At 51.2% G+C, this 26,910-nt stretch overlaps 1 protein-coding gene across 33 annotated transcripts; it reads right to left on the bottom strand.

Moving 5' to 3' along the window:
- Positions 1-718: 718 nt before the first annotated feature.
- Positions 719-24,194, bottom strand: LOC147362443 (kynurenine--oxoglutarate transaminase 1-like). 33 transcript variants are annotated; one of them, XM_086324705.1, is made up of 16 exons: positions 24,152-24,194; positions 23,076-23,121; positions 22,626-22,751; positions 11,293-11,381; positions 10,742-10,787; positions 9,011-9,161; positions 5,333-5,482; positions 5,166-5,252; positions 4,805-4,933; positions 3,089-3,209; positions 2,672-2,748; positions 2,454-2,543; positions 2,132-2,318; positions 1,973-2,052; positions 1,356-1,442; positions 719-1,267 (listed from the first exon to the last, which is right to left on the bottom strand). In XM_086324705.1, exons 6-16 carry the CDS (start codon positions 9,035-9,037, stop codon positions 1,202-1,204), a joined length of 1,101 nt encoding a protein of 366 aa, XP_086180831.1. In that variant the 5' UTR covers positions 9,038-9,161; positions 10,742-10,787; positions 11,293-11,381; positions 22,626-22,751; positions 23,076-23,121; positions 24,152-24,194; the 3' UTR covers positions 719-1,201. The 33 variants fall into 33 exon arrangements, 24 of the variants coding, with proteins under 24 accessions (XP_086180831.1, XP_086180829.1, XP_086180828.1 ...); XM_086324703.1 differs by having other exon boundaries at positions 10,742-10,924; positions 11,293-11,351; XM_086324702.1 differs by having other exon boundaries at positions 11,293-11,351.
- Positions 24,195-26,910: the final 2,716 nt, after the last annotated feature.

The following is a 26,910-nucleotide window of genomic DNA, read 5'->3' as shown; positions in this document are numbered from 1 at the left end:
GGTGCACAGTAAGTGTTTGGGGAAACACTCCTTTGCCCTTCTATTCTTTCCTTTTGTAATGAATTACTTTTGGCTGCGCTAGGTCTTCACTGCTACCTGCGGGCTTTCTCTCGTTGCGGTGAGAGGGGGCTACTCTTCCCTGCGGCCTGCAGGCTTCTCTTTACGTGGTTTCTCTTGTTGCAGAGCACAGGCTAGAGAGCACGAGATCTTCAGTAGCTGCAGCATGTGGGCTCGTGGCACGCGGGCTTAGTTGCCCTGTGGCATGTGGGATCTTCCCAGACCAGGGAATTGAACCCATGTGCCCTGCACTGGCAGGCAGATTCTTAACCACTGGACCATCGGGGAAATCCCTCCCCTTTGTTCTAATTATGTAATCCCTGGCCCTCCTGGCCTGGACTCTGATCCTTGTGGGACTTGATTGTCTGTATCTTTCCTGTTAGACCCACAACTAAGGGCCCCAACACACACACACACACACACACACACACACACCCAACAATAGTTACACACACCATCTGAGCCCCAAGGCCTGATTTTATCATTAACTAACTAGGTGACCTCAGACAAGTCCCAAGTCCCTGCCCTTCTTTGGGTTCCAAAACGTTTGTAGAAAGAGAGTCTGGGAGCTGAGGTTCAGGGAGGTGGAAGGTGCCTTCTGTTCTGACTGAGTCCCTGCCAGCAATCAGCACCAGGGTGTGAAGCAGAGAGAAGCAGCCAATAAGGGTCTGAATAGCTTAAAACTTTATTGTGGGCAAAAAGTACTGGCTTGAGGACTCAAGCCTAAATACAACTTCCCAAGAACAAATGTAGATAAGGAAAGAAGGATGTCTGAAGCCTGGCTGGGGCCAGGACTGGGATCAAGGCCAGTACATTATTGAAGTCTGCCCTCGGAGTCCCAGCTGAGCCTGGGGAGGGGCGAGGGGACCTAAGACCATTTAGCCCACCACAGGGAGCACCAGGGAGAGGCCCCGGCCAGGCCTCCCTCACCTCTGCGACAGGAACAGAGCCATGCACCATGAAGAAGTGCTCCCGACTCCCCAAAGACCAAAAGCAGGACTCTTCCTGGGATCATTCTGTGTTACAGACACGGGCTCCTCCAGTACCATCTACCTGCCACCTGGGGATGGCTGAGAGCTGGACAAAGACAGAGCCTCACAGAGTGTGCAGGCACCAGGCAGGGCCCAGCGCTGATGTCACGACCTCAGGGCGTGAGCTCAGCCTTCCACTTCTGCAGCTTCTGGTCCATGGCCCGGAGCGTGGATTCATCCTGCACCAACACAGATCAGTCCTACCCCTCTCCCGAGGAGGTCTGAGGAGGCTTGGGGAGCTCTGCCCTCCCCAGGGCTGTCCTTTACCTTCACAAAACAGAAGCGGATATAGTGGTCAAAGAACTTCTGGTGTGGCAGGCTGAAGAAGATGGACACTGGAACGGCCACCAAGCCCTGGGGAGGAGGAAGCCCATGTCTCAACCATCCCACAGCCTGGCAGGCCTCTGGGGGGCCTCAGGGGGTCAGAGGGGTTCCACGATAAGGAAGGAGAAAGAGAATAAGCTTCAATGCAGCACCTCCCAGTGCTGTGTCAAGGTCAGAGGTAAAACATCCCAAAGCACCATGCCAAGTCCCTCCTTATGTACAGAGGAGAGAGGGAGCTCAGAGCAAGGAAGATCACCTGGCAGGTCAGGGCAGAGCCATAGGAGAAATGTCTTAGAATCGTAGCACTGAGCTGGATGGACCTCAGAGTTAATGGGCCAACTCACTGTACAGATGGGAAGACTGAGGCCCTGAGAGGGCAGGAATTCCTGCCAGCCCACAAGGCCTATTGGAGCACATTAAAAACAGGCTCTCCTTTCCTTGAAATGAATACTGCCCTGAGAGGCCGGGCTGGATTTTGGCCCATCAGCTCGAGGGTCAGGCACCCTTAGCAGTGCACAGCCTGTCAAACACACACAGCGCCCGGCAGAGGCCCAGCCCACCTTATTCTTGATCATCCACTTGACGAAGCGTCTGTCGTACGGCTCATCTGCCGCTCCGGGCAAGTCAGGCATCTTGTTTTCTGGGGGACAGAAGACGTGCTGAGTCCTGGGCAGCCTCCAGGGCCCCAGCTTCAGCCCCGCGCGGCCGGGCCCACTTACTGAAGTCCGAGATGTCTGTGATGAGGAAGTAGCTGCCCTGGGGGGTCACAGGCCGGAAGCCCATGGACTGTAGGCTCTGTATCATGTGGTCGCGGCAGCGCTGGATGTACTGTGGGAGCTGCACAAAGTAGCTGCTGGGTCGGCCGAAGTGCAGCTGCTCCCGCTCGAAGCTCTGAGCCACTGCGGCCTGGGGAGGGCGTGGGGGCGGGTGGAGGGGGGGCGGCGAACGGGTCAGGTATGACCCGACCCTGGAGCTGACCCAAACCCCTCTCTTGCCCCGCCCCTATCCGGCCCCGCCCCTCACATGGCCACGCCCCCTCACCTGGCCCTGCGTGGCACAGTGATAGATGGAGTTCTGGTGCACAGTACGCAGGTGCTTCATGAGGCTGTCGGGGCCCAGGACCCAGCCCACCTGGACCAAGAACACAGGCAGAGGGTGAGGCCCTTGGGGGCCCAGCCAAACCCTTTCCGGATTCCCAGGCCAGCCTCTCCCACCAACGATTGTAGAGGGAGGGGCCCCCCATACTCTCGTTGCCTCACCTTCCAGCCTGTGACACTGAAGGTCTTGCCAGCGCTGCCGATAGTCAGGGTGCGTTCCCACATGCCAGGGAGGCTGGCTGCCCAAGATCAAAGAGAGCGGCTGCTGAGACGGGGGTGGGGGCACGGAGTGGGGGCTGGGTCCCAGCAGGCACCCAGGCTCTCAGCGCCACGGACTCCACTCCGTGTAAAGCTATTTCCAAGACATATTTGAGCCCCTCCTCATGACAACCTCGGGAGGTAGGTGCCACTATCTTCCCCTGTCCCGAGAGAAGTGAAGTCACAGCCCCAGGTCACCTGACCTGTGTGGGTCCAGACCCCTCGGTCCTAATCACCAGACCTGCGCTGCCACCGGACTGGGCTCAAGGCCCTGCCGCAAAGGTCCGGGGTTACGGGGGCGCCCTGGCCGGCTTGGCTCACCGATGCTGATGTGCTGGAACCCATCGAAGACCATCCACTGGTACACCTCGTCCGAGATGCACACCACGTCATGCTGCTGGCACAGGCTGGCCACCAGCTCCAGCTCTTCCTTGGAGAACACCTGCAGGGACCGTCCCCCACCAGAGAGGCCAGCTCAGAGCGATGTGAGCGCCCGGCCAGAGCCGGGGCCAAGGGCTTCTCTGCCCTCTCCTATCCCTGCAACAGTGACCCTGTGAGGTCAGTTCTGAGATAACAGAAAATATCTCTGTTGGTCTCTGCCCCGGTTTCTGGCACAGAACTCCTAAAACCCGTGTAACTACTAAGGGGTAAAAGCCCTGGAGGGTTTCCCCGGTGGTGCTAGTGGTAAAGAACCCGCCTGCCAATGCAGGAGACATAAGAGATGCGGGTTCGATCCCTGGGTCAGGAAGATCCCCTGGAGGAGGGCATGGCAACCCACTCCAGTATTCTTGTCTGGAGAATCCCATGGACAGAGGAGTTTGGTCGTCTACAGTCCATGGGGTCGCAAAGAGCTGGACACGACTGAAGCGACTGAGCACGCATGCACAAGAGTACTAGAAGCATCTTTTGCTCTAATGCTTGGTCTTTGATCCTGACCTTGACACAGGCAATGGTACCCCCTGTACACTCCTAAGAGATAAGAGCGCTAGGAGCATTTTTGTTCTAGTGAGGTGACTCTGAGTGGGCTCCTGGATGGAGGCTGGTCACCAGAAAGACCACGCAAGCCATGATTAGGAGCCTGAAATTTTCAGCCCCCTCCCACATCCCACTTCCTGCCACTTCCTCAGAGAAGGGAGAGGGGTTGGAAATGGAGTTGATAATTGATGCCTCCATCAAAATCCCGATAGGATGGGGTTTGGGGAGCTTGCAGAGGTGGGTGAGCTCATGCTGACGCACCCCCAACTCCACAGGGACAGAAGCAAGCACCTGTTCTCAGGCACCTCCCAGACCTTGCCATACTTGTCTCTTCATCGGGTTGTTTATCTGTATCCTTTATCATCACCTTTAATAAACTGATAACTGTTAGTAGGTGTGTCCCTGAGTCCTGTGAGCCACTCAGATGAATTGAACCTGAAGGGGGGGAGGTGGGCGTCTCAGATTTACAGCCACAGGTTGGAAGCACAAACTGACTTGTGATTGGCGTCTGAAGTGGGGTCGGGGGGCAGCCTTGTCAGACTGAGCCCTTCACCGGTGGGAGCTGACACCATCTCCAGGTGTCCAGACAGTGTCAGGACTGAATTAAATTGAATTGGATTTTGTGGGACACCCAGCTGGTCTCACAGAACTGCTTAGTGTGGGGAAAAAAAGAACCCCACATATCTGGTGTCAGAAGCTTTGTGAGTGTGATGATGGTGTGACAGTAAAGAAGAAACACAGGTGGAACACTGGGTCTTCCTTGACATCGGTTCTGTCGTGTTCCCATTTTACAGATGAGAAAAGTGGAGCGGTGAAGTCACGGGTCCAGGTCTGTGGGGAAGTAATAGAGGCTTCCAGCCCAGCCCCCTACTGCTGACACCTGCCCTGGGGATCCCTGCCCCAGGCCCTGGGACCCCAGGAGCCTCGATCCTCAGAGCTCTCCACAGTTAGCTCTCCCACTTGACGGATAAGAAAACTGAGGCCCCATGGCAGCACACGAGTAACAGAACAGGCACGCAAGCCAATCTGGAGGGGTGCCCGGGGAGGAGGTCTCTCAGGTACCTTTCCCAGGGGGTTGTTGGGTGTGTTGAGGATGAAGGCTTTAGTGCGAGATGTGAATTTGCTGGCCAGCTCCGTGGGATCCAGCTGCCAGTTGCTGCTGGAATCCGGTTCTCCCTTCTGGGTGGGGCTCTGCAAGAGGAGGGGGCGGGGGTGGCAATACTTACTCCCTGACTCTAGGAATTCGGCTCCTCCCCCCAGGCATCTGTCTCCACCGGCTCTCCTCTGGGGCTCTGGCCACCCCTCCCCCCACCCCGGAGAAACTGGCCTCCTCAGCTTCCTTCCTTCTTTCCACCTCCCCGGGTTCAACCCAGCACACTCCTTGGACCCCTCTGCCCACCCACACCCCAACCAGCATCCTCACCGGCTTCAGGGACACAAACACAGGGCGACCCCCTGCCATCAATGTCATGGGCTCATAACAGTCAAAAAAGGGCTCGATGATGATAACCTAGTACAAAAGTCAGATGAGCTGGGGCTGGCACCACCCGGACCCTTCACCCCGACCCAGCCCGGGCTTTGCCCATTCACCTCATCTCCTTCATCCACCAGAGCCTGGAAGGCTGTGAACAGGGCCTCGTGGGCACCCACGGTTACCAGCACGTTCTTGAGTGGGTCTATCTCCTGTCCCAGCAACTTCCCAAAGAAACTGCCCAGAATCTTCATCAGGGGTGGGTAACCCTGCCAGGACAGCACGGGTCAGGCGCCTGGCTCGGCCTGGGCCCACCCTCCTGTTCAGACACTCTCTGCAATTCTAGCATCTTTCAGCAGCAAACCTGGGGGTCAAGTCACCTTCTGTGGGGTGGGTCCTTTCATCTCTGCCACCACCCCTTGCCATGAAGCCTGCTCTGTGCCGGGCACACCACCCAGGGCTGGGATTCATGGGGAACCAGACAGAGTGTATGCCTTCACGAATGACAGTCCAATGGAACCCTCTAAATAGCAACAACTCCACGCTTTAAACACCTCTCTTTAAGTTTAAGAGAGTTTAAGGGACTTCCCTTGAGGCTCAGCTGGTAAAGAATCCGCCTGCAATGCGGGAGACCTGGCTTCCATTCCTGGGTTGGGAAGATCCCCTGGAGAAGGGAAAGGCTACCCACTCCAGTATTCTGGCCTGGAGAACCCCATCACTGTACAGTCTGTGGGGTCACAAAGAATCAGATACGACTGGGCCACTTTCACTTTCTTTAAGAAGGACTCTTGTGCCATCTGAGCCTCTTGGCAGCCTTACAAGAGAGACATTACTTGATTCCCATAATTTAACAGGTGGAAAAAGAGACCCAGGAAAGGAAATGCCTTGCCCCAGGTCATGGCAGTTGAAGTGCAGGACTGGGAGTTTATGCTGCAGCTTTGGAAACCCCTCACTTTGAGAGGAATATTGGATCTATATGCTTGTTTGCGGAGGACACTTATAACACATTCCAGGGTAAGCCAAGGGACTGAAACCTAAGGTCTGGAACTTAATTAAATGATTTACCAAACCAGATTTGACCACATGAAAATGAAAAATTTCTATACATCAAAATATTCCATGAGCAAAGTTAGAAAACTAAGAGAGAAACATTGCAACAGAAAGAGCTCTTGTGAAGCAATAAAACAAATACACATAGCTCAATGAAATAATAAGGGCAGTCATGAAAGAAAAATTGCTGATGTTCAATATTGGTAGGAACAGAATGAACTTTCCTGCCAGCTCTGAGACCAGACTATTGATGGGAATGTAAGTCTTACTGGAGGGCAATTTGATGATGTCCATCGATGGCACCCCACTCCAGTACTCTTGCCTGGAAAATCCCATGGATGGAGGAGCCTGGTAGGCTGCAGTCCATGGGGTCGCTACGAGTCGGACGAGACTGAGCGACTTCACTTTCACTTTTCACTTTCACACAACGGAGAAGGCAATGGCAACCCACTCCAGTGTTCTTGCCTGGAGAATCCCAGGGACGGCAGAGCCTGGTGGGCTGCCGTCTATGGGGTCGCACAGAGGCGGACACGACTGAAGTGACTTAGCAGCAGCATCATAGGCTAAAATGCTTACACCCTTTGATTATCTGGTTTTACTTCTTGTGATTTGAGATAAATGCTCACCTGTGTGTACACACAAAATATTCAATGTGGCATTGCTTGATAGTGAGTAGCCAAACCAGACCATCAGTGCAGGGCTGGGTAAATAAATTATGGCACCTCTAGTCAGTGGAATACTATGCAGTCATCAAAAAGAATGAGGCTATTTTGACATGGAAAGTTGCCCCTATCATGTATGTAGTGAAATAAACAAGTTCCATAACATTGTATATACAATGTTGAATTTGCTTATCAGTTCTAGTAGCTTTGTGTGGAGTCTTTAGGGTTTTCTATATATAGTATCATATCCTCTGCATAGAGAGACAGTTTTGTCTCTTTCCTTCCAATTTGGATACCTTGTGTTTCTTTTTCTTATCTGATTGTTGTGGCTAGGACTTCTAGTACTATCTTGAGTAGAAGAGGTGTGAGTGGGCATCCTTGTCTTGTTTCAGATTTTAGTGGGAAGGCTTTCAACTTTTCACCATTGAGTATTAAATTGGCTGTGGGTTTGTCGTAGATAGCTTTTGTTATGTTGGGATATGTTTCCTCTATTACCACTTGGGTAAGCGTTTTTATCATGAATGGATGTTGAATTTCATCAAATGCTTTTTTACATCTATTGGGATAGCCATGTGGTTTTTGCTTTTTTCTTTTGTTTATGTGGTGAATCACACTGATTTGCCTATGCTGATCCTTGTGAACTTGGGATGTGGCGTATAATCTTTTTTACATGTTGTTGGATTTGGTATGCTAATATTTTGTTGAAAATTGTTGCATCTGTATTCATCAAAATATTTCCCTGTAATTTTCTGATTCGGTGCTGTCTAGTTTTGGTCATCCTGATGGATGATGATGGCTTCATAGAAAGTCTTCGGGAGTGTTTCCTCCTCAATTTTTGGAAGAGTTTGGGAACGATCGATGTAAGTTCTTCTTTGTATATTTGGCAGAATCAGTCTGTGAAGCCATCTGGTCTCAGACTTTCGTTTGTAGGGAGTTTTAAAATTATAGACTCTATTTCACTTGTAGTGATAGATCTGTTCAAATTATCTGTTTGTTCTTGATTCAATTTTCGTGGGTTGTATGTTTCTAGAAAAAGATTTGTGATTTTTTAACACAAATGGATTCATACTAGAAACAACGTTGGCCTTCCCTTAAGACCCAGTGGTTAGGACACTGTGCTTTCACTGTAGGTGAACTAAGATCCCACCTACTGAGCAGCACAGCCAGAAAACCCAAAAAAACCCAAAACACAAGGTTCTACTGTATAGCACAGAGAACTATATTCAATATGCTATGATAAACCATAATGGAAAAGAAAATTTTAAAACGGGGATATATGTATATTATAACTGAATCACTTTGCTGAGCGCCAGAAATTAAGACAATGTTGTAAATCAAGCTGAAGCTCCAATACTTTGGCCACATGATGCAGAGTCAGCTTTATATTTCAATAAAAAAACAAAACAGAAAGCCACACAAATCTCACATGTGGATGCACGTGTGTGTTTATATAAACATTTTTAAAGTTAAAAGTTCAAAAGTCTGAACACTCAGCAACACAGCACTCCGTTGGCAGTGCTAGACTCTGGGCGGTGGGATTGGAAGACACTCCCCCCAGGCTGTGAGATGCACACCAACGTTTAAGAACCTGCTCCAGGGCTGGCAAATATTTACTCTGTGGTCCTTCACAGACAAACTTTGGATTTAGAGTCAAAAAAAAAAATCAACTATCTTTCATCAGCTTTATGTGTCACCTCCTTCAGGAAGCCTTCCCTGATCTCTCAGGTTTCCTTGCCTTCTTCGTGTTCCCAAGGACCCTAAGCTCCTCCATCGCAGCATATCAACTACCTTTGATTTCTGCTTCTGTTGTTTGGACTGCTTTTCCCACTAGACCTTGATCTCCCAGCTCATGTTTTGTTTTTTTTTTAATCTGTCTTTCCCCCAGGCCATGAACTGTCCCAGGGCCTGTAACAAAGGAGACAGTCAGTGAACACTGAACCGTGGCCGGACTGAATTTCAAGGGCTCTGCCCCGTGAACCCTAACATCTAGATTGGCCTGCTCTCCAGAAAGAGCTGCCCCTTCCTCCCCTGGGACCTCTGCAGAGACCCATGTCTTGAGGCCCCCAGAGGGGCTGGGAGACTCACAAATGCTTTCGTGTACTGGTTAAGCATGAAGTCTCCGCTGACGGCGTGCTGAAAGGCTTCCACGGCGAACTCTGGGGGTGAGAAGTCTGGGAAGCCTTGGCCCAAATTTACAACATCAGCCTCCTCGCTGGCCAGTTGGACAAATTCCACCCTGGGCAACAAACAGAGAGTGGGTAGCAGAACCCTCCACCCCAACCTGGATTTCTGCTCCATTCCAGGGCAGGGTGAGCAAGGCAGTTGGGCTTGCTCTAGAAAAACTGGATAGTTAGCACCCATCCTGATCTGTTTACGGTCATAACTCGTCGTATCCTGGTCACATGTCTCAGCCCAGGGGCTCTGCAACTTTCCATCACGATCCACGGTAAGAAACCACTTTTACATCCCAGACTCTGGACAGACAAACAGGGACTCCACGTTCTCCTTCCAGTGGGATCCACGGCAGTCTTTCCCATTCTGTCCTACTCTGGTCTTTATAAATACTTGCTGAGCACCCCTAAATGGATTTCATGACCCATTCATGCATCTGTCAATGCCACACTTTGAAACATTTGCTCATATCGCCTCTGTTAGTCTATGAGGCAAGCTCTACTCCTCGGTCGCAATGGGGATGGAGAAGGTGGGATTCAGGGGACTTGCCCGATGGCTCCCAATTAGCTTTTCCCAGTTGGCTTTTGAGTCCACCTCTGTCTGGAGCAACAGTCAGGCCCTGGAGAGTTACTCTGAACAGACTGTAGTCCCACCAGCCCTGCCATCTGCCGCCTCTGGCCCCCTACCACCTTTCTTCTGGGCCTGCCTGCTGGCCACCTCTTTAGGGAAGCTGGCAGAGAGGCTGAGAAGCTGGATAAAAAGGCTGGCACCATGGCTCCAGGTTGGCAAGGGGCAGAAGAGTCAGGGGTGGTGGCAATGAATTTGCCTAACAATAAATATGTCTACAATCGGTCATTCTTCTCTCCAGAGCTTCACAAGGTCTCTGAAGACACGAAGTTGCTGAGGCTCAGAGAGGCCCATGACCTGCCCAGAGCCACACTGGTGGCTAAAGCAGAGCTGAGATGCAAAGTCAGATGGTGGGTGTTCCATGGTGGCTGGGACAACGGAGCCAGATCCTCAGGCCACCACCCGAGGGTCCGCAGGAACCAGGGGCCTCTCATGGCCCTCATCTCTCCTAGCACGCTTCCCTGCTCTGTGCAGTCCTCCCTGGCCAGCTCTGCCCTGACTCTGCCTGAGACTTGGCTTCTCCTGGCCTCAGTCCTCCCTTCTGTAGAATGGGTATGACAGGCTCAAGAGTCTGCTGGCTCTGTGAGTCAGGAAAGACTCTAGCTGCCTCTCCCAGCCAGTCATTTCCTCCCTCTGGGCTGGACTTTACCTTATCTGCAAAATGGGCCACAGGCCTGTCCACCTGCCTCACAGAGAGGACAGACGGGGCAGCCTGGGAAGCAGGACCCTGGGGGCTCAACCTGGAGGGCAGCCGGACACCACAGGGTCTTTGGGCCTGGCTTCCCTATCCCAAACACCAGGGAGCATCAGAGGAGAAGATGGAGGTGGAAGATGTTTGCAAAACACAAAATGCGGTACAGGAGGAGAGTGTGAAAGAAAAAGATGGTCCTCTTTTGGATAAAAACAACAGCCACCTGTACAGAGGTGGCTCTGTGCTCTTGGCCAAAGGGGGACTGGGCTGGGAGCAGGGGTTGGAGAAGGGGGAAGAAGGAAGGTCCTTCAGTCTTTCTTACACACCTTCAATTGCATCCGTCGCATCACTAGTGACAGCGGGCACGTACGTCTTTCACATGTAGAATGAGTCAATAAAGAAAAGATGCTGAGCTCTGCAAGTGTCGGTGAGAAGCCGCCCATGTCTTACCTTCTTATATTCTTTAGCTTATCTTGTTCTCTACTAAGTGTGAAATGAAAGACACCCCCCTGCCCCCGGAAAGCCCTCAGCCCGGTGCCTGGGTAGTAGCCGTGGCTCACACTGTATTTCATCTCATCCTCCCAAGGCCCTTCAGGGGAGACAGAAGCATCTCCATTTCCTAGCTGGACCTGGAGGCTCAGGGCAGGTGAGTCACCGGCCCCAAATGCCACAGCCAAGCAGGGTGAGGCTGAGACCCAAACCCGAGCCAGTGGCTGGGGGTCCTCACCTCTCAAGGGCTGAGGCTGCAAACCTCTCGGTCCGAGTATGCAGCCGTCTTAGGTACCACTGAGTCCCAGCCAACCCGGGGACCTCCAGCCCTGCTATCCTCCAGCCAGGGGACCCCCACCACCATCCTACCCAGTCCTGCCTGGCTCACCGTGGGCTGTAGTCGATCCCGTCCAGCCTTCGAGCATGCAGCCGTTTAGCCATGGTGAGCTGGAGACAACAGAGCAAGCAGAGAGTCAGCTGGAGACAGAGCAAGTGGAGAGTAAGCCTGGGCTCGCTCTGGGAGGCAACTGCTCTGTGACCACAGCCTCCGTGTCCGCCCCTCTGGGAGGAGGCGAAGAGCAGGGCTCCTCCAGCCTCCCCGCGCCTGGCTCCTCCCCGCGCCACCAGCCTGGAGTTGCCCACCTGCCAGCCCGGACTCCGCACATCTTGGGACATAGACTGGATTCCATCAGGTTAAAATTTGACCCAGGTTAAAATTTGGAGGGGCTGGGGAGGAGGAGCAGCAGGAAGCAGGAGAGCGGAGTACGGTGACAGTGACGGCAGCGGCTTCTTGCTAAACGCTTCCATGAACTTCCCGGAACCCCCCGACTTGACCCATTTTACAGATGCGAAAATGCAGGGAGGAGGGGGAGACAGCTGCGTTCAAGGTCACACGACAGACAGACTCAGGCCTGTTTGAGATGAGGCCATGTTCGGACTCGGGCACAGGGGCCACTTGCTCAGTCTTTCAGGGGCTCAGGGGACCACCCCTCCCCTTCCCTGGGTTCTTTCCAGGCCAGCTTCCCCCTCACCCACAGGTGTGCAGAGCCTGGCCTGGCCTGGGGACCATCAGGCTCAGGCCCTCAGTCTGTCGTGGCTGGGTGATATTGCACAAGTGCGTTAGCTCCTCCTGGCCTCAGTCTCCAGGCCCTGTGCCTCCCATCCTCTGCTGAGGGGACTTGAAGCAGGCGGGCACGTTCCCCCAGACACAGGGTGGAATGCCCCTCCTCAGATAATAATCGCAATGCCCTTTTTCGGTTCTTAGCCGCAGGGAGTAAATCGGAGGGTAAACTCTGACTGACTTCCCAGCCCCTGGATTCTCCCAGCTCGTCCCCACAGGCCTTTGCACAGCCTGGCATCCTTTCCCTTCCTCTGGGACTGGGCTCGAAGGCCGGCGATTCGCATCGCAGCCTCACTTCTCTGATGAAAAGCTGTTAATTTTTTCCTTGGCTCAGCTTTTTATTCACAAGGACAGTGTGATGACTTCAAGCCTCTTGCACACAGGACTGGAAACTGTAAGGCCAATGTAATCTACCTGTTCACAACATTTCATAACTATCAGTGCGACCCTCTAACTTTACTATAGAGGAGAAATAAAAGGAGAGTAGTTTATAACCCGGTCATGGATGCAAAGGCTCAGGCTTGCCCACACTAGGAGATTCTAGGAAGTGGATAGTTATTGGCCCTTGCTTATAAGAAATAAATCTGGCCTGTGGGACGTTCCTGGTGGTCCAGTGGCTAAGACTCCCCGCTCCCAATGCAGGGGGCCTGGGTTTGATCCCTGCTCAGGGACCTAGATCCCACAAGCCACACAGATCTTTTCCCGTGTGCCACAGCTAAGATCCAGTGCAGCCGAAAAAGAGAAAGAGGGAAAGAAAGAAAGGCCGCTCCCTAGCCTAGTCCCTTCTAAACTCCGCTCCCACCCAGCCTGTTCCTCCAAGGTCTTTCAAAGCATTTCAGAGCCCAGAAAACCAGTCATCTGTCCCAAGGCGGGGCACTTCCTCCTCTGGTCCTCACTCAGTCATCAGCTTCTCTGGAGCATGTTCTCTGACCAGGTCCTGGCAAAGCGCTGAGGCCACAGTGTGGACCGATGTTGGGATCCAGAGTGAGGTACTCCGCCCGTGGCAAAGGTCATGAGGAAGGAGGCTCGACATACGCAAAGGCGGGATCGAGCCTCAGGACTCCCCCTGGAACTCCTCGAGCATCTACCCCCATAACCAGAGCCTGCCTACTTTACTACTCTGTGCTCTCCCCTACACCTCTGACTTTACAGGGGGCTGTCCCCCACCACCTCTTTCGGAGAAGGAGTTAACTTAGAGCTCCAGTTAATAAAAACTCCTGGGTGTGACAAGAGTGTTTTAACCTACAAACTCCTCTGAAGGTTCTCTGGCCTGCCTGACAGGCTTGTCCGGCCACATGTGATGGCTCACAGCCTCCCAACCGTGAGAGGCACGAGATGCTTTAAACCTTCTAAAAACAGGTTCCTTAGAAAAGTTAGAAAACTATTAGTATAAGTATAATGGGCTGATTAGAAATTGTATTGGTGAAGAGTTTTTCATTTGTTGAGCCAATGTTTGTTGCTAAGTCTCCACATCCCCTGCCCTTACACACGTTAATGAGTATATAGAAGAAATAAGTATTAACCTTTGATATTAATCACGTTAGACCTTAGGCTAAGTAAATTCTTTCCTTAACTAAAACCCACTATACCCTCACCCTATAGGAATGTAACTTTATTTGGGTGGTGTTTGTTTTAAGAATAATCACCCCTGGAGAAATAAGTGTCCTGGTTGACTGACCTCTGTCACAAGGAGAGGGTCATAAATTGTCAGCAGGCCCTCCCTGGCCAGAAGATGATGTAACACCCCTAAGACCTCTGTATACATTTGTATGAAGCACCTGACTTTGATAAAAGTCAGGACTGCTGACCCCGCGTGACTTTTGCATGACATCTCAGTGTATAAAAGTAGACCATGGAAAATAAAGAATTGGGATCAGTTTCTCGAAATACTGGTCTCCCCATGTCGCTCTCTCCCCCACTCTGGCTGAGTCTCCATCTGGAGCGCAGAACCCACCGTGCTTACTAATTATGCCTGGGCTTCTAAAATCCGACCGGGGAAGCCTCAGTGTCTCCTCTCCTTCCGGAGAACGGAAGGACGCCTGCGGCCTACGTAAGTGGTGCAAGCTTCTCGTCTTGAAGATTTATTGGTCTCCCGCGTAAACCAAGCTACTCAGCCTCTTTCCTCCACTGAATTTTCCTACTGAGCTATCCTCATCTTATTACTCTTTATATCTTTGATAAAATATTTAAATAAATAGGTCGCCGACGCCGTCCCCGCTTCGAATACCCTGGATCAGCCGGGGCTGGACCCCGGCAGACCAGGCCTGTCAAGAGATGCCCACAAACACTGTCTCCATTACTATCCAGCACGTGTATTTCCTGACCAACGCGAAGGTGTGTGTTATGGCTCGAATCGTGTCCTCCAAAAGCATATGTCCAAGTCCTAACCTCTGATAACCTGTGAATATTTCCCCAGTGTCTCGGGGGTAAAGAACCTGCCTGCAATGCAAGAGACATGCTGGAGATGCAAGTTCAATCCCTGGGTCGGGAAGATCCGCTGGGGATCTTGGGGTTGGTCCATGGGGTCGCAGAGTTCGACGTGGCTGAGCGACTAAACAACAATCTGTGAATGTGGCCTTATTTGGAAACAGGATCTTCGAAGGTGTGACCCATTTAAGACGATGGACTTCCCCTGGTGGTCCAGTGGCTAAGATTCTGGGCTGCAGGCGGCCCAGGTTTGATCCCTGGTGAGGGAACTAGATCCCACATGCGGCAACTAAAGGTCCCGCGTGCTGCAACTAACACTGACCCAGACAAAAATAGCAATGTATGCATGCTAAGTCACTTCAGTCATGTCTGACTCTTTGTGACCCCACGGACTGTAGCCCACCAGGCTCCTCTGTCCATGGGATTCTCCAGGCAAGAATACTGGAATGGGCTGCCATTCCTTTCTCCAAAAAATAGTAATAATAGTAAATAAGTAAATATTCGAAAAATTGAAGACGAGGTCTCACTGGATCAGCGTGGACCACTGCCAGTACAGTTTGTTTCCTTGTAAGAAGAGAAAAGAACACAGACACACGGGAGAAAGTTCATGTGAAGACAGCTGCTGCTGCTGCTGCTAAGTCGCTTCAGTCGTGTGCGACTCCGTGTGACCCCACAGACGGCAGCCCACCGGGCTCCGCTGTCCCTGGGAGTCTCCAGGCAAGAACACTGGAGTGGCTGAGGCAGAGACTAATGTGTCTACGAGCCAAGGAACACCGAGGACTCCTGACAGCACAGAAGCTAAGAGAAAAGCATGGACCAGATTCTCCTCCTCTAAGCTAAGAGAAAGCACGGCCCCAATAACACCTTGAGTTTGGACTTTCAGCCTTCAGAACCACCCGCTGTGTGGTACTTCGGTACTGACGGCCAGGAGACTAACCCAACCGGACACTAGAGGGCGCTGGGGGCACGGCCCCTGAGGGCAGGAGTTCCGGCGGGCTCCTTGGAGGGCGTGGCCTTCAAGCCGAGTCCCAGAGGAAGGGAAAGGATGCCAGGCGGTGCAAAGGCCCGTGGGGGCGAGCTGGGAGAATCCAGGGGCTGGGCAGTCAGTCAGAGTTCACCCTCCGATTTACTCCCTGCGGCTAAGAACCGAAAAAGGGCAGTGCGATTATTATCTGAGGAGGGGCATTCCACCCTGTGTCTGGGGGAAAGTGCCCGCCTGCTTCAAGTCCCCTCAGCAGAGGATGGGAGGCACAGGGCCTGGTGTGAGCCCAGTGCTGGCCTTGGAGGGCACAGCCGTGCCTGCTCTGGGGGGACCCACCATCCCGCTTGACAGGGATTGAGGGATTTCTCAGGACACCGGACTTCCAGAGCTAAAAGTAGCACCATCCTGAGAGAACGGGGATGGGTGGTCCCCTTAGACGGGCCGAGTGCAGGGGTGCCTGCTCCCGTCCTGTGCCTGAAACCCTGCTGACTCCCCAGATGGACTTAATCTCAGGGGAATCCCCCTCCTCGACCACCTCCTGACCACTCGGTTCAAAATCTGCGGGTGCCTGGTAGGCTGATCCTCTCTCTGACGTGGTAGCCCACAGCCCTTGATGTCTATCAATTCTGGCCTTTCTCCTAAGGTGGCTACGCCTCCTCTGCCCCACATCACACCTGCCACCATCTCACCGGATCACAGAGGTAGGAATAACACTAATGCGATCAGTTCTGATTTGCTCACTCAGCACCAGGCGCTGCAGTAAGGACTATACTGATGTCATCAGACCCTTTCAACAGCCCTGGGAAGCAGGCGCTACCCTCAAACTCCCCCCAACCTTAATAGGCAGGGAAGGAACTTCCCGGGTGGCCCAGCAGATAAGAATCTGGGTGCCAATACAGAGCACAGGGGTTCGATCCCTGATCTGGGAAGATTTCACATGCCTCGGGGTAAAACAACTCATGTACCACAACTACTGAAGCCTGTGCCTAAAGCCAGTGCTCCGCAATGAGACGCCACCACGGTGAGAAGCCCTCACACCACAGTGAGTAACCCCCAGTTGCTGCAGCTAGAGAAAGCCTGAGTACAGCAGCAAAGACCTGGTGCAGCCAAAAATAAATAAAATCTAAAAGCAAAACGAAAAAAGGCAAGGAAGTTTGCAACAACGATAACATAACAATAAAAACCAGTCCATCCTAAAGGAAATCAACCCTGAATATGCTCTGGAAGGACTGATGCTGAAGCTGAAGCTCCAATCCTTTGGCCACCTGATGCGAAGAACTGACTCGTTAGAAAAGACCCTGATGCTGGGAAAGACTGAAGGCAGGAGGAGAAGGGGGCAACAGAGGACAAGATGGTTGGATGGCATCACCGACTCGATGGACGTGAATTTGAGCAGACTCGGGAGATACTGAAGGACAGGGGATCCTGGTGTGCTGCAGTCCGTGGGGTTGCAAAGAGTGGGACACAACTGAGCGACTGAACAACAACAAACACTCAAATGGGGCTCCGGCAGGTCAGGGGAGGGTTCAAATCACGGGATGCCCACAGTTTAAGAGCCCAGCGTGTGGCCCTTTCCTCTCCTCTGCCAGTCTTGGCCCTTCACTCTCACTGCCAGCTCTCAGGAAAGGTGGTACCTTGGGGCTGGGGGTGGCCTGGGCTGTCTGGCTCCGTGGAGCAGGGGAGAGCCTGTGCAGGATGAGGACACGCTTAACCACTCATGCTACCTCAGGGCTGGGGCTGGAAACCAGGATCCGGCTTCCACTGCAGGGGACTGCCAGGGCAGCGACTGGTGTGTGTGTCCGGGTGAGTCTGTGGGCACAGGAGTGAGTATCATACTGCACCCTTTGTGGAGCAGGTCTGTCCTGCCAAACCTTTGATGCCCACCTGGGATTGGGCACCAAGCAGACACCAGCGGAGAAGGTTAGGACACAGGCTTTGGGGTCATGCACACCTTGGCTGTGTGACTCAGGGCAAGTCACTTTACCTCTCTCAATGTCAGTTTCCCTGTCTGTAAAATAAATAAAAATAAGGTACTTCATGGAAAGCCCTTCACTGAATGCCTGGCACATAAAAGGTGACTGTAAATGGCAAATGTTAATAATAGAGTGGGCACTTTATGAATACCCATGAAATTCGTACAATATGACCCATTTCAGCGGGACTGACTTCATGAGATCTCAGGAGGCTTAGTGCTGAGGGCCTGCGATAGTTTGAAGGGCCTATGAAAATGTTTTCATTTTAATTTATTTTAAAATAAGAACACAAGTGGGGCTAGTGTTAAAGAGCCTGCCTGCCAATGCAGGAGACATGAGACATGCATTCAATCCCTGGGTCGGAAGATCCCCTGGAGGAGGGCATGGCAACCCACTCCAGTATTCTTGCCTGGAGAATCCCACAGACAGAGGAGCCCCGAGGGGCTACAGTCCATGGGGTCGAAAAGAGTCAGACACGACTGAGGCGACTTAGCACGCATGCACAAGGGAATGTAATATAATAATGAATCTAGCCTGGACGATATTTGTTCTTTATACCAACATAGTTATAAACTATATATATTTTTTTGGCCAAGCTGTGTGGCTTGCAGGATCTTAGTTCCCTGACCAGGGACTGAACCAGGGCTCTTGGCAGTGAGAGCATGAAGTCTGAACCACTGGACCACCAGGGACTTCTCCTTTGATATATATATATTTTTTTTAATGGAGAAAGGGGCCCATGAAGTAGAAGTGAATAGGGTCCTTGAAAGTTTTAATGTGACCTTGAACGTGGGTAAATCTGTGTGCGGTTGTGACTACTTGTGCAAATAAGAGTGTTTGCCCTTGAGTACTTGCACATGTCTCTTTCCTTTGAGCCCGTGGGTGTCATGGGGACAGTTTCCAGGAACTTGAAGGGGAGGGAAAGCCACTGGGGGTCTGAGCCGAGGGTGGGAAGGGCACAGGTGGCCACTTGGGCTGCCCTCACCAGCAACACTGCCAGGTGTCAAGGCGTTGCATGCTGCTTGCATGTTGCATGTCCAGCTCTTTGCAACCCCTGAACTGAAGCCTGCAAGGCTCCTCTGTCCATGGAATTTTCTCGGTGAGAATATTGGAGTGGGTTGCCATTTCCTCCTGCAGGGGATCTTCCCGACCCAGGGATGGAACCCAGGTCTCTTGCATCTCCTGCACTGGTAGGTGGATTCTTGACCACTGAGCCACCTGGGAATCCCTGCAAGCCACTGCCCTGTGGGGAAATGGGTGCTTGTTGTCCCTGAGGCCACCAAAAGGGGACACGCAGAGCCAGTCCTGTCTAGACTTCTGGCTAGCTGGCCCTAGACATTAAGCCATACGATACATTAGGACAGAGGACAACTTTGTGTCTCAGAGGGGAGTGTGGCCTCACTTCATAGAGGAGACCGTCGGTGGGGAGTGTGCTGGTCCAGGCCCACCCCATGGTGCGACTGCTGGCCTCCCAAGACCAGGGTTCTTGCACTGACTGGGCTGACCTAGGTATCTCTGCAGGGGCTCATTCACAGACACCTGGGAGCTCTCACCATTGCCTCATTCAGAGACACCAGGAAGGCTCTGGGGCAGCCTTTCCCAAGCCACACCCACCTCCAACTCCCCATGTGCCTCATCTCTCATCTTCCAGAAAGCAAGATAACTTCCCTGGATAACTCCTCTACAGCCCTGATGACGAGCTTAAGGGTAATGACCATAGCCTTTTATTTACTGCACACTTTCTCTGGGCCAGGCTGCCTGCCCAGCACTTTACACGGCCCATCACTTTGAATCCCATGAGAGAGGTGCCATCAAGAGGCCAAGTAACAGACCCAAGGCCACAGCTAGCAGGTAGCAGAGCTGGAATTTGAACTCAGGACACAGACTTCAAAGCCTGTACTCACTGCCACTGTGGAGCAAGGGAAGGCTGAGCAGTGACACCACGGCCCCTTGGGCTACTGACTCACTATTTCCAGAAAGAATCGATGAAGCACAGACTGAGAGATGCTCAATGGGAAAGGAGAGAATTTGATCTAGTTGCTTACATTTTATGGATGGGGATAGTGATGAGCAGGGAGGGGCACCGACCAGCCCAGATTCCAGGGGGACCAGATCACCTGGGGCATAATCCTGGCATTTTTCTCATCCTAGCAGCTGCCTGGGACATCACTATGCCTGTGTCTCAGAGGAAGATGCTCAATAAACTTTCACTGAGTGACAGAATGAATGTTATCTCTCCAACCAGACTGTGAGCTCCGTTAGAACTAGGACTCTTCTTTGTTCATCTTTTTACTATCAACAACTGGTGCAGGAACTTAGATACACACCTTTTATTACTTCAGATCAGATCAGATCAGTCGCTCAGTCGTGTCCGACTCTTTGCCACCCCATGAATCGCAGCACGCCAGGCCTCCCTGTCCGTCACCAACTCCCGGAGTTCACTCAGACTCATGTCCATCGAGTCAGTGATGCCATCCAGCCATCTCATCCTCTGTCGTCCCCTTCTCCTCTTGCCCCCAATCCCTCCCAGCATCGGAGTCTTTTCCAATGAGTCAACTCTTCGCATGAGGTGGCCAAAGTACTGGAGTTTCAGCTTTAGCATCATTCCCTCCAAAGAAATCCCAGGGCTGATCTCCTTCAGAATGGACTGGTTGGGTCTCCTTGCAGTCCAAGGGACTCTCAAGAGTCTTCTCCAACACCACAGTTCAAAAGCATCAATTCTTCGGCGCTCAGCCTTCTTCACAGTCCAACGCTCACATCCATACATGACCACAAGAAAAACCATAGCCTTGACTAGACGGACCTTTGTTAGCAAAGGAATGTCTCTGCTTTTGAATATGCTATCTAGGTTGGTCATAACTTTCCTTCCAAGGAGTAAGCATGTTTTAATTTCATGGCTGCAGTCACCATCTGCAGTGATTTTGGAGCCTAGAAAAATAAAGTCTGACACTGTTTCCACTGTTTCCCCATCTATTTGCCATGAAGTGATGGGACCGGATGCCATGATCTTCATTTTCTGAATGCTGAGCTTTAAGCCAACTTTTTCACTCTCCACTTTCACCTTCATCAAGAGGCTTTTGAGTTCTTCTTCACTTTCTGCCATAAGGGTGGTGTCATCTGCATATCTGAGGTTATTGACATTTCTCCCGGCAATCTTGATCCCAGCTTGTGTTTCGTCCAGTCCAGCGTTTCTCATGATGTACTCTGCATGTAAGTTAAATAAGCAGGGTGACAATATACAGCCTTGACGTACTCCTTTTCCTATTTGGAACCAGTCTGTTGTTTCATGTCCAGTTCTAACTGTTGCTTCCTGACCTGCATACAAATTTCTCAAGAGGCAGGTCAGGTGGTCTGGTATTCCCATCTCTTTCAGAATTTTCCACAGTTGATTGTGATCCACACAGTCAAAGGCTTTGGCATAGTCAATAAAGCAGAAATAGATGTTTTTCTGGAACTCTCTTGCTTTTGCGGTGATCCAGCGGATGTTGGCAATTTCATCTCTGGTTCCTCTGCCTTTTCTAAAACCAGCTTGCACATCAGGAAGTTCACGGTTCACATATTGCTGAAGCCTGGCTTGGAGAATTTTGAGCATTACTTTACTAGCGTGTGAGATGAGTGCAGTTGTGCGGTAGTCTGAGCATTCTTTGGCATTGCCTTTCTTTGGGATTGGAATGAAAACTGACCTTTTCCAGTCCTGTGGCCACTGCTGAGTTTTCCAAATTTGCTGGCATATTTATTACTTCAGCAAGTATTTATTGAACTCCCATTATGCGTTATGCCCTAGCCTAGCCACCAGGCACACAGAGAACAGGATACCTTCCTTTCCCTTAAGGTGTGCACACAGAATGAGGGGGACAAATGAGTAATCAGACCATTCTAATACAGCGTGAGCCTTAATATGCAAAGAATTCTTATCAATCAGTTACAAAAGACCAACATGTCAATAGAAAAAAAAAAGTGGGCAAAAGATATACATTCACACACAAAAAGAAAACAGCATGTAAACTGGAAGAGATGCTGAACCTTGTCATAACTGACAAAGTGCAAACTACAATGAAACACGATTTTCTGTGTCTCAGGCAGAGAATAATAAGATTGAGATACACCAAGTCAATACTATGATGCCCTAAAAGTCACTGGTATATCTTCTGGAGGGCAACTTAATATTAGTGACTTATATTATTCATTCGAATCCCAAAGAAAGGCAATGCCAAAGAATGCTCAAACTACCGCACAATGCTGGGAAAGAATGAGGGCAGGAGGAGAAGGGGACGACAGAGGATGAGATGGCTGGATGGCACCACCAACTCGATGGACACGGGTTTGGGTAGACTCCAAGAGTTGGTGATGGACAGGGAGGCCTGGCGTGCTGCGGTTGATGGGGTTGCAAAGAGTTGGACACGACTGAGCAACTGAACTGAATACTCCAGAATTCTGGGGCTGACCAAGCAGGAAAGATACAATTTGTTAGGGTAGATGCAGATGTACAGAAGGACACAATGTGGGATTAGAAAAACCAGGTCCAGAAGTGCATGGATTAAGCAGCCTCACTTCTGTAAAATTGTATCTATATACTTCTTTCCCTGGATAGAAGTGGGTGTTAACAGCTGGGGGCTTCCCTCGTGGCTCAGGTGGTAAAGAATCTGCCTGTAATGCAAGAGACCCAGGTTCAAAACCTGGATCCCCTGGAGAAGGAAATGGCAACCCACTCCAGTATTCTTGTCTGGAGAATCCCATGGACAGAGGAGCCTGGTAGACTACAGGCCATGGGGTCGCAAAGAGTCAGACACAACTCAGCAACTAAATAAGACAACACACCAACAGGCAGATTGTGATTTGGGGAAATAGATCTGGATGGAAATGTGGCATAAAAATGGAGAGTGAAGTGACCTAGCAATATGGAATATACAGTTTTGTAAGAAATTAAAATTTGTGTATAGAATAGCAGTTGCAAATATTCAAACAATAAAGTCTGGCTAAAGGAGCTTAAAAAAAAGTATAATCAGCCATTACAATGATGAGGTTCTAGAAGTTATGATATATGACACTTACCTTCCAGAGAACTGAAATCCACCTAAGTAGGAGGTTAGGGCTCAGCTTTTTGGGTCCCTCCCATTTTCCAAGCCTCAGTTTCTCCATCAGGACAAGATGTCTGGGCCCAGTGGCCCCTAAGGGCCCTTCCGCCCTTCTCTGCCCTGCCCAGGACCCGGCTCGCTCACCCCGATCCTCGCTCTGGGCAGCTGCCTCTTCCTCCTGTTGGCGCTTTGCCTGTTCCTCCTGCGCTCGCTGCCGCTCCAGTTTCTTTGTCATCTTGAGATCCTTCCCCTTCTTTTTCTCCTCTTTTTCTGGATAAGAGGACAATTGGTGGAGGGAAGAGTGACTTGGAGGTGGGAAAGACTTGGAACAGCCCAGGAGGTGGTGTCCTCTCAGTAGGTCAGCCTGGGGACTCCAATGCTGCCTAGAGAGCAGCCAGAGAAGCCTTCCAGGGCTTCTGGCCTCCTCGTCCCCATTTTGGGTACTAGTAAGACCTAGAGGGGACAAACCTGGTGGCTTTTCCCCAAGATTCAGCTGTGCACTGATGGGCGGTGGGGAGGTAAGCACAGACACTTAGCTCTCCATTGGGCCCAGCCCCGCCAGGGCCCACCTCCACCCCCTAGTCCCTGACTTACTCTGTTGCTTCCACTTCCGCCACTCTACTCTTTGGCCACGTTCACCCTGGAGAAGGAGTTGGGGGAGATACAGGAGTGAGGCTGAATGGTCACACCTGAGCTGGGGCGGGGGAGGTGTTCCCACTTGCTGCTCCCCAGCTGTCTCCTGTTTAAATGAGCTGTTGTTGGTTAGTGCTCAGTCGTGTCCAACTGTTTTGCGGCCCCATGGACTGTAGCCCACCAGGCTCCTCTGTTTGTGGGATTCTCCAGGCAAGAATACCTGAGTATTTCCTTCTTTCCTTTCTTCCTTCAAGAATTCCTGCCATTTCCTTCTCCAGGGGATCCTGCATTGGCAGGCAGATTCCTTACTGTCTGAGCCACTAGGGAAGCCCCTTTAAATGAGGGTAGTGAGGAAACGAGGGGCACCCCCCACACACACACACACACAATACTGCCCAAGAGAGAGCGTCAGGAGGGCAGGGACATGTACCCCCAGTGCCTGAGACCATAGCTGGAACATAGTAAGCATTCAGTAAATTGTTAAATGAGTTCCTACTGGAGAGAAGAGGAAATAGGTTCAGGGGGACAGGACTTGCCCACTGCCGCCCTGGTTATCAGAAGAGATACGCCATGAAAGGGCTCGGGAAGGAGCCGGGTCCCGCCTTCCGAATCCGAACCCCGGGCAGAGTTGCCACTAAGGACTCCGGCAAGGTTGCCATTGGCCATAAGGCAACGGCAACCCAATCCAGTACTCTTGCCTGGAAAATCTCATGGGCGGAGGAGCCTGGTGGTCTACAGTCCATGGGGTCGCGAAGAGTCGGACACGACTGAGCGACTTCACTTTCACTCCGGTAAGGTAATGAGTTACCAACGCTGTCCCGGCTCCGACTCAAACCCCGGTTCCCACCTCCGCTGCTCATCGGCACAGGGGTTACTGAGGCCACAAGCAGGCAACAAGCTCGGGGACTCCGGCCGCGGAGCAGCGACGAGCCTGGAGCTGGAGGGGCGACTCGGCCCCGCCACGGGGCCCCACGCGGCTCTATCTCTTAACCCCAGCCCGGTGCCCTGCCGCAGGGCTCGCACATCCCTCCACCTACCGAACCACAGGGCCGCTTCCTCGCGCGCTCCGCCATATTCGCCGAACGCCATAGGCCCCGCCCGGCCAATCAGACTCACCCCTTCCGGCAACACCTACTTCGAGCCGTCCAATCGGAGACCCAGTGGCGTGCGTGGGCGTGGCCTAGGTGCTGAGAGGTTAGAGCACGTGGACAGGGGAGGGCTGGAGGTGCTGGATGGGCTGCCTAGGGGCTGATGGGGGGTCGGCATCCGGTGAGCTGGACCTGGCGCTGGTGTAGGCACCGGGGGGCGGGGGGGGGGGGGGTTGATGTTTAGCTCATCTCAGGCCTGAGTGTCCCAGTGCGCAGAAACTTTGGACTACCAGAGCGCTGCCCTCCGGCTCGGGTCGAGCACGGAAATCAAACATCAGCTTGGTTTTGTACATGGGGTCTTGGGGCCCGAAGCTGGAGTGTGATTCAGAGCTGGCAATAATTAAATCCAGTTATAGATTCGCTCATTTACTCTCTCTTTTAATTATTACACTTTATTAGAGAACAGTTCAGTCCAGTCCCTCAGTCGTATCCGACTCTTTGCAACCCCATGGACTGCATGCAGCACGCCAGGCCTCCCTGTCCATCACCAACTCCCGGAGTTTACTCAAACTCAGGTCCATCGAGTCGGTGATGCCATCCAGCCATCTCATCCTCTGTCGTCGCTTTCTCCTCCCGCCTTCAATCTTTCCCAGCATCAGGGTCTTTTCAAATGACTCAGTTCTTTGCATCAGGTGGCCAAAGAGAAGACTTGGGTTTACCAAAAATTGAACAGATAGTTCCCACAGACTTTCCCCTCAGTTTTTGTAATTAACATGTTGCCTTAAGGTGTACATTTGTTACAGTCCATGAACCAATATTGATGCTTTGTTCATAGTATAGGATAGGGTTCTCTCTTTGTGTTGTACATACTGTGGGTTTTGGTAAAATACCTAATGGCATATATCTATCACTGCCATGGAATTCTCCAGGCAAGAATACTGGAGTGGGTTGCTGTTTCCTTCTCCAGGGCATCTTCTTGACCCAGGGATCAAACCTGGGTCTCCTGCATTGCAGGCAGATTCTTTAGTGTCTGAGCCACCAAGGAAGCCCCCGTCATTACAGTATCATACAAAATTGATTCACTGCCCTAAAAATCTGTGCTCCACCTATTTTCCCCACTCCTCAAGCCCCTGATAACCACTGATCTTTTTTTTCTAACTGTTCTTATAGTTTAGCCTTTTCCAGAATGTCATATAGTTGGAATCAAACAATATGCAGCCTTTTCAGACTCCCTTCTTTTATTAAGTAATACATATTTAAAGTTCCTCCCTAGCTTCTAGTGGCTCGATATCTCATTTCTTTTTACTGCTGGATACTATTCATTGGCCTGATATCTCATTTCTTTTTAGTGCTGGATACTAGTCATTGTATGGATATGCCAGCATGTCTATCCATTCACCTTTCAAAGGACATTTGGTTGTTTCCAGTATCTGGCAATTATAAATAAAGCTGCTATAAATATTCATGTGCAGGTTTTTGTGTGGACCTGCCTTTTCAGCTCATTTGGATAAACAGCTGGACGTCTGATTGCTGAAATATTTCACTGGAGGCAAAAACTGTAAAAATGGGTACAAAGTTTATTATTAGAGACACAGCACAACAAGCGGGAGAACACACAGAGAAACCGTTTGCTTAGTTAAGAAAGAAGCAAGACAGGGGCACCTGGAGAGAAAGCGTGTGGGAATCTCCCCTAATGAGGAGGAACCAGAAAAAAGGTGGTTAAAAAACTTATATAGGACAGCTCTTCTGGGTCTTTGTTTACCTTTGGCCAGCAATCTGATTTATTTTTCCACACCTGACCTGCCCTAGGCAACATGTGTGCACGACTTTTTTCCAAGATGGATTTCAATGCAGAGGCTTTTGGGAGTAAAGAAGCATTACTTATTATGGCCTGGCATCCCCTGACTTTTGACCCCCTGGGAGCCTTTCTGCCCGTGTGCAATGTCTCCCTTGCCCCAAGGATGGGAAATACCTGGCCTCTTGATTCGTTACTCAAACAAGGTTTAGTTGCTCTCTGTTCCTGCCATGACTGTTATCTTAAGGTGTCCTCAGGAGAGAAAGCCTGGCTATATATCCTGTTTCAGTTGTTACTCCCATTTTGGAGAGCAAGCAGGAGACTGGTTGTAAGCATCTAACCTGGAGCCCATCTGTCTCCTGTTTCTGAAAATGCAAACAAGGGGTATACGTGTATATGTCCAGCTTGAAGTCCACTTTTTTCCTGCCCCAAGAAATGTAAACAGGAGCCTTATTGCAAATACCTAGGCTGGGACCCATCTGCCTTCTGCCTCAGTTCCATCCAAGAAATCCTTTTTTTCTGTCTTTCTTTCTTCCTGCCTGTCTGGCTTCCTTTCTTTCTTTTAAATGGGCATCTTTATTCATCTATAATGATGATTAGCTGGATCATGACTAGAGAGAGAAGTTTATGAAAAAAAAAAAAAAAACACCTTAGTACTGAAAACTATTAGCATAATTTCTCCTCTGGCTCTGGAGGACCTTCTTATCACCAGTCTATGTGTAGTACGGCAAAGGGGCTCCAAGCCTGCGCCTGTGAATTGTATTGTTTCACAGTCTTGACTTTGGAACAGTGATAGTAGTGCAAAATCATTGTTTGGAAAGGGACAGAGTGGAGTGTCCTATGTCACAACACCAATATGTTCCAAATAGCAATTCTCTGACACCAAGTGGGTGTCCTAAGCTTCGATTCAATT

This window comes from Bos grunniens, chromosome 11, assembly GCF_055505025.1.
Source record: "Bos grunniens cultivar Pamir isolate PY7600 chromosome 11, Bosgru_T2T1.0, whole genome shotgun sequence".
In the NCBI taxonomy this organism is placed as follows: Eukaryota; Metazoa; Chordata; class Mammalia; order Artiodactyla; family Bovidae; genus Bos; species Bos grunniens.
The sequence above is the reverse complement of the archived record's forward strand: the minus strand, read 5'-3'. Positions and strand labels throughout refer to the sequence as shown.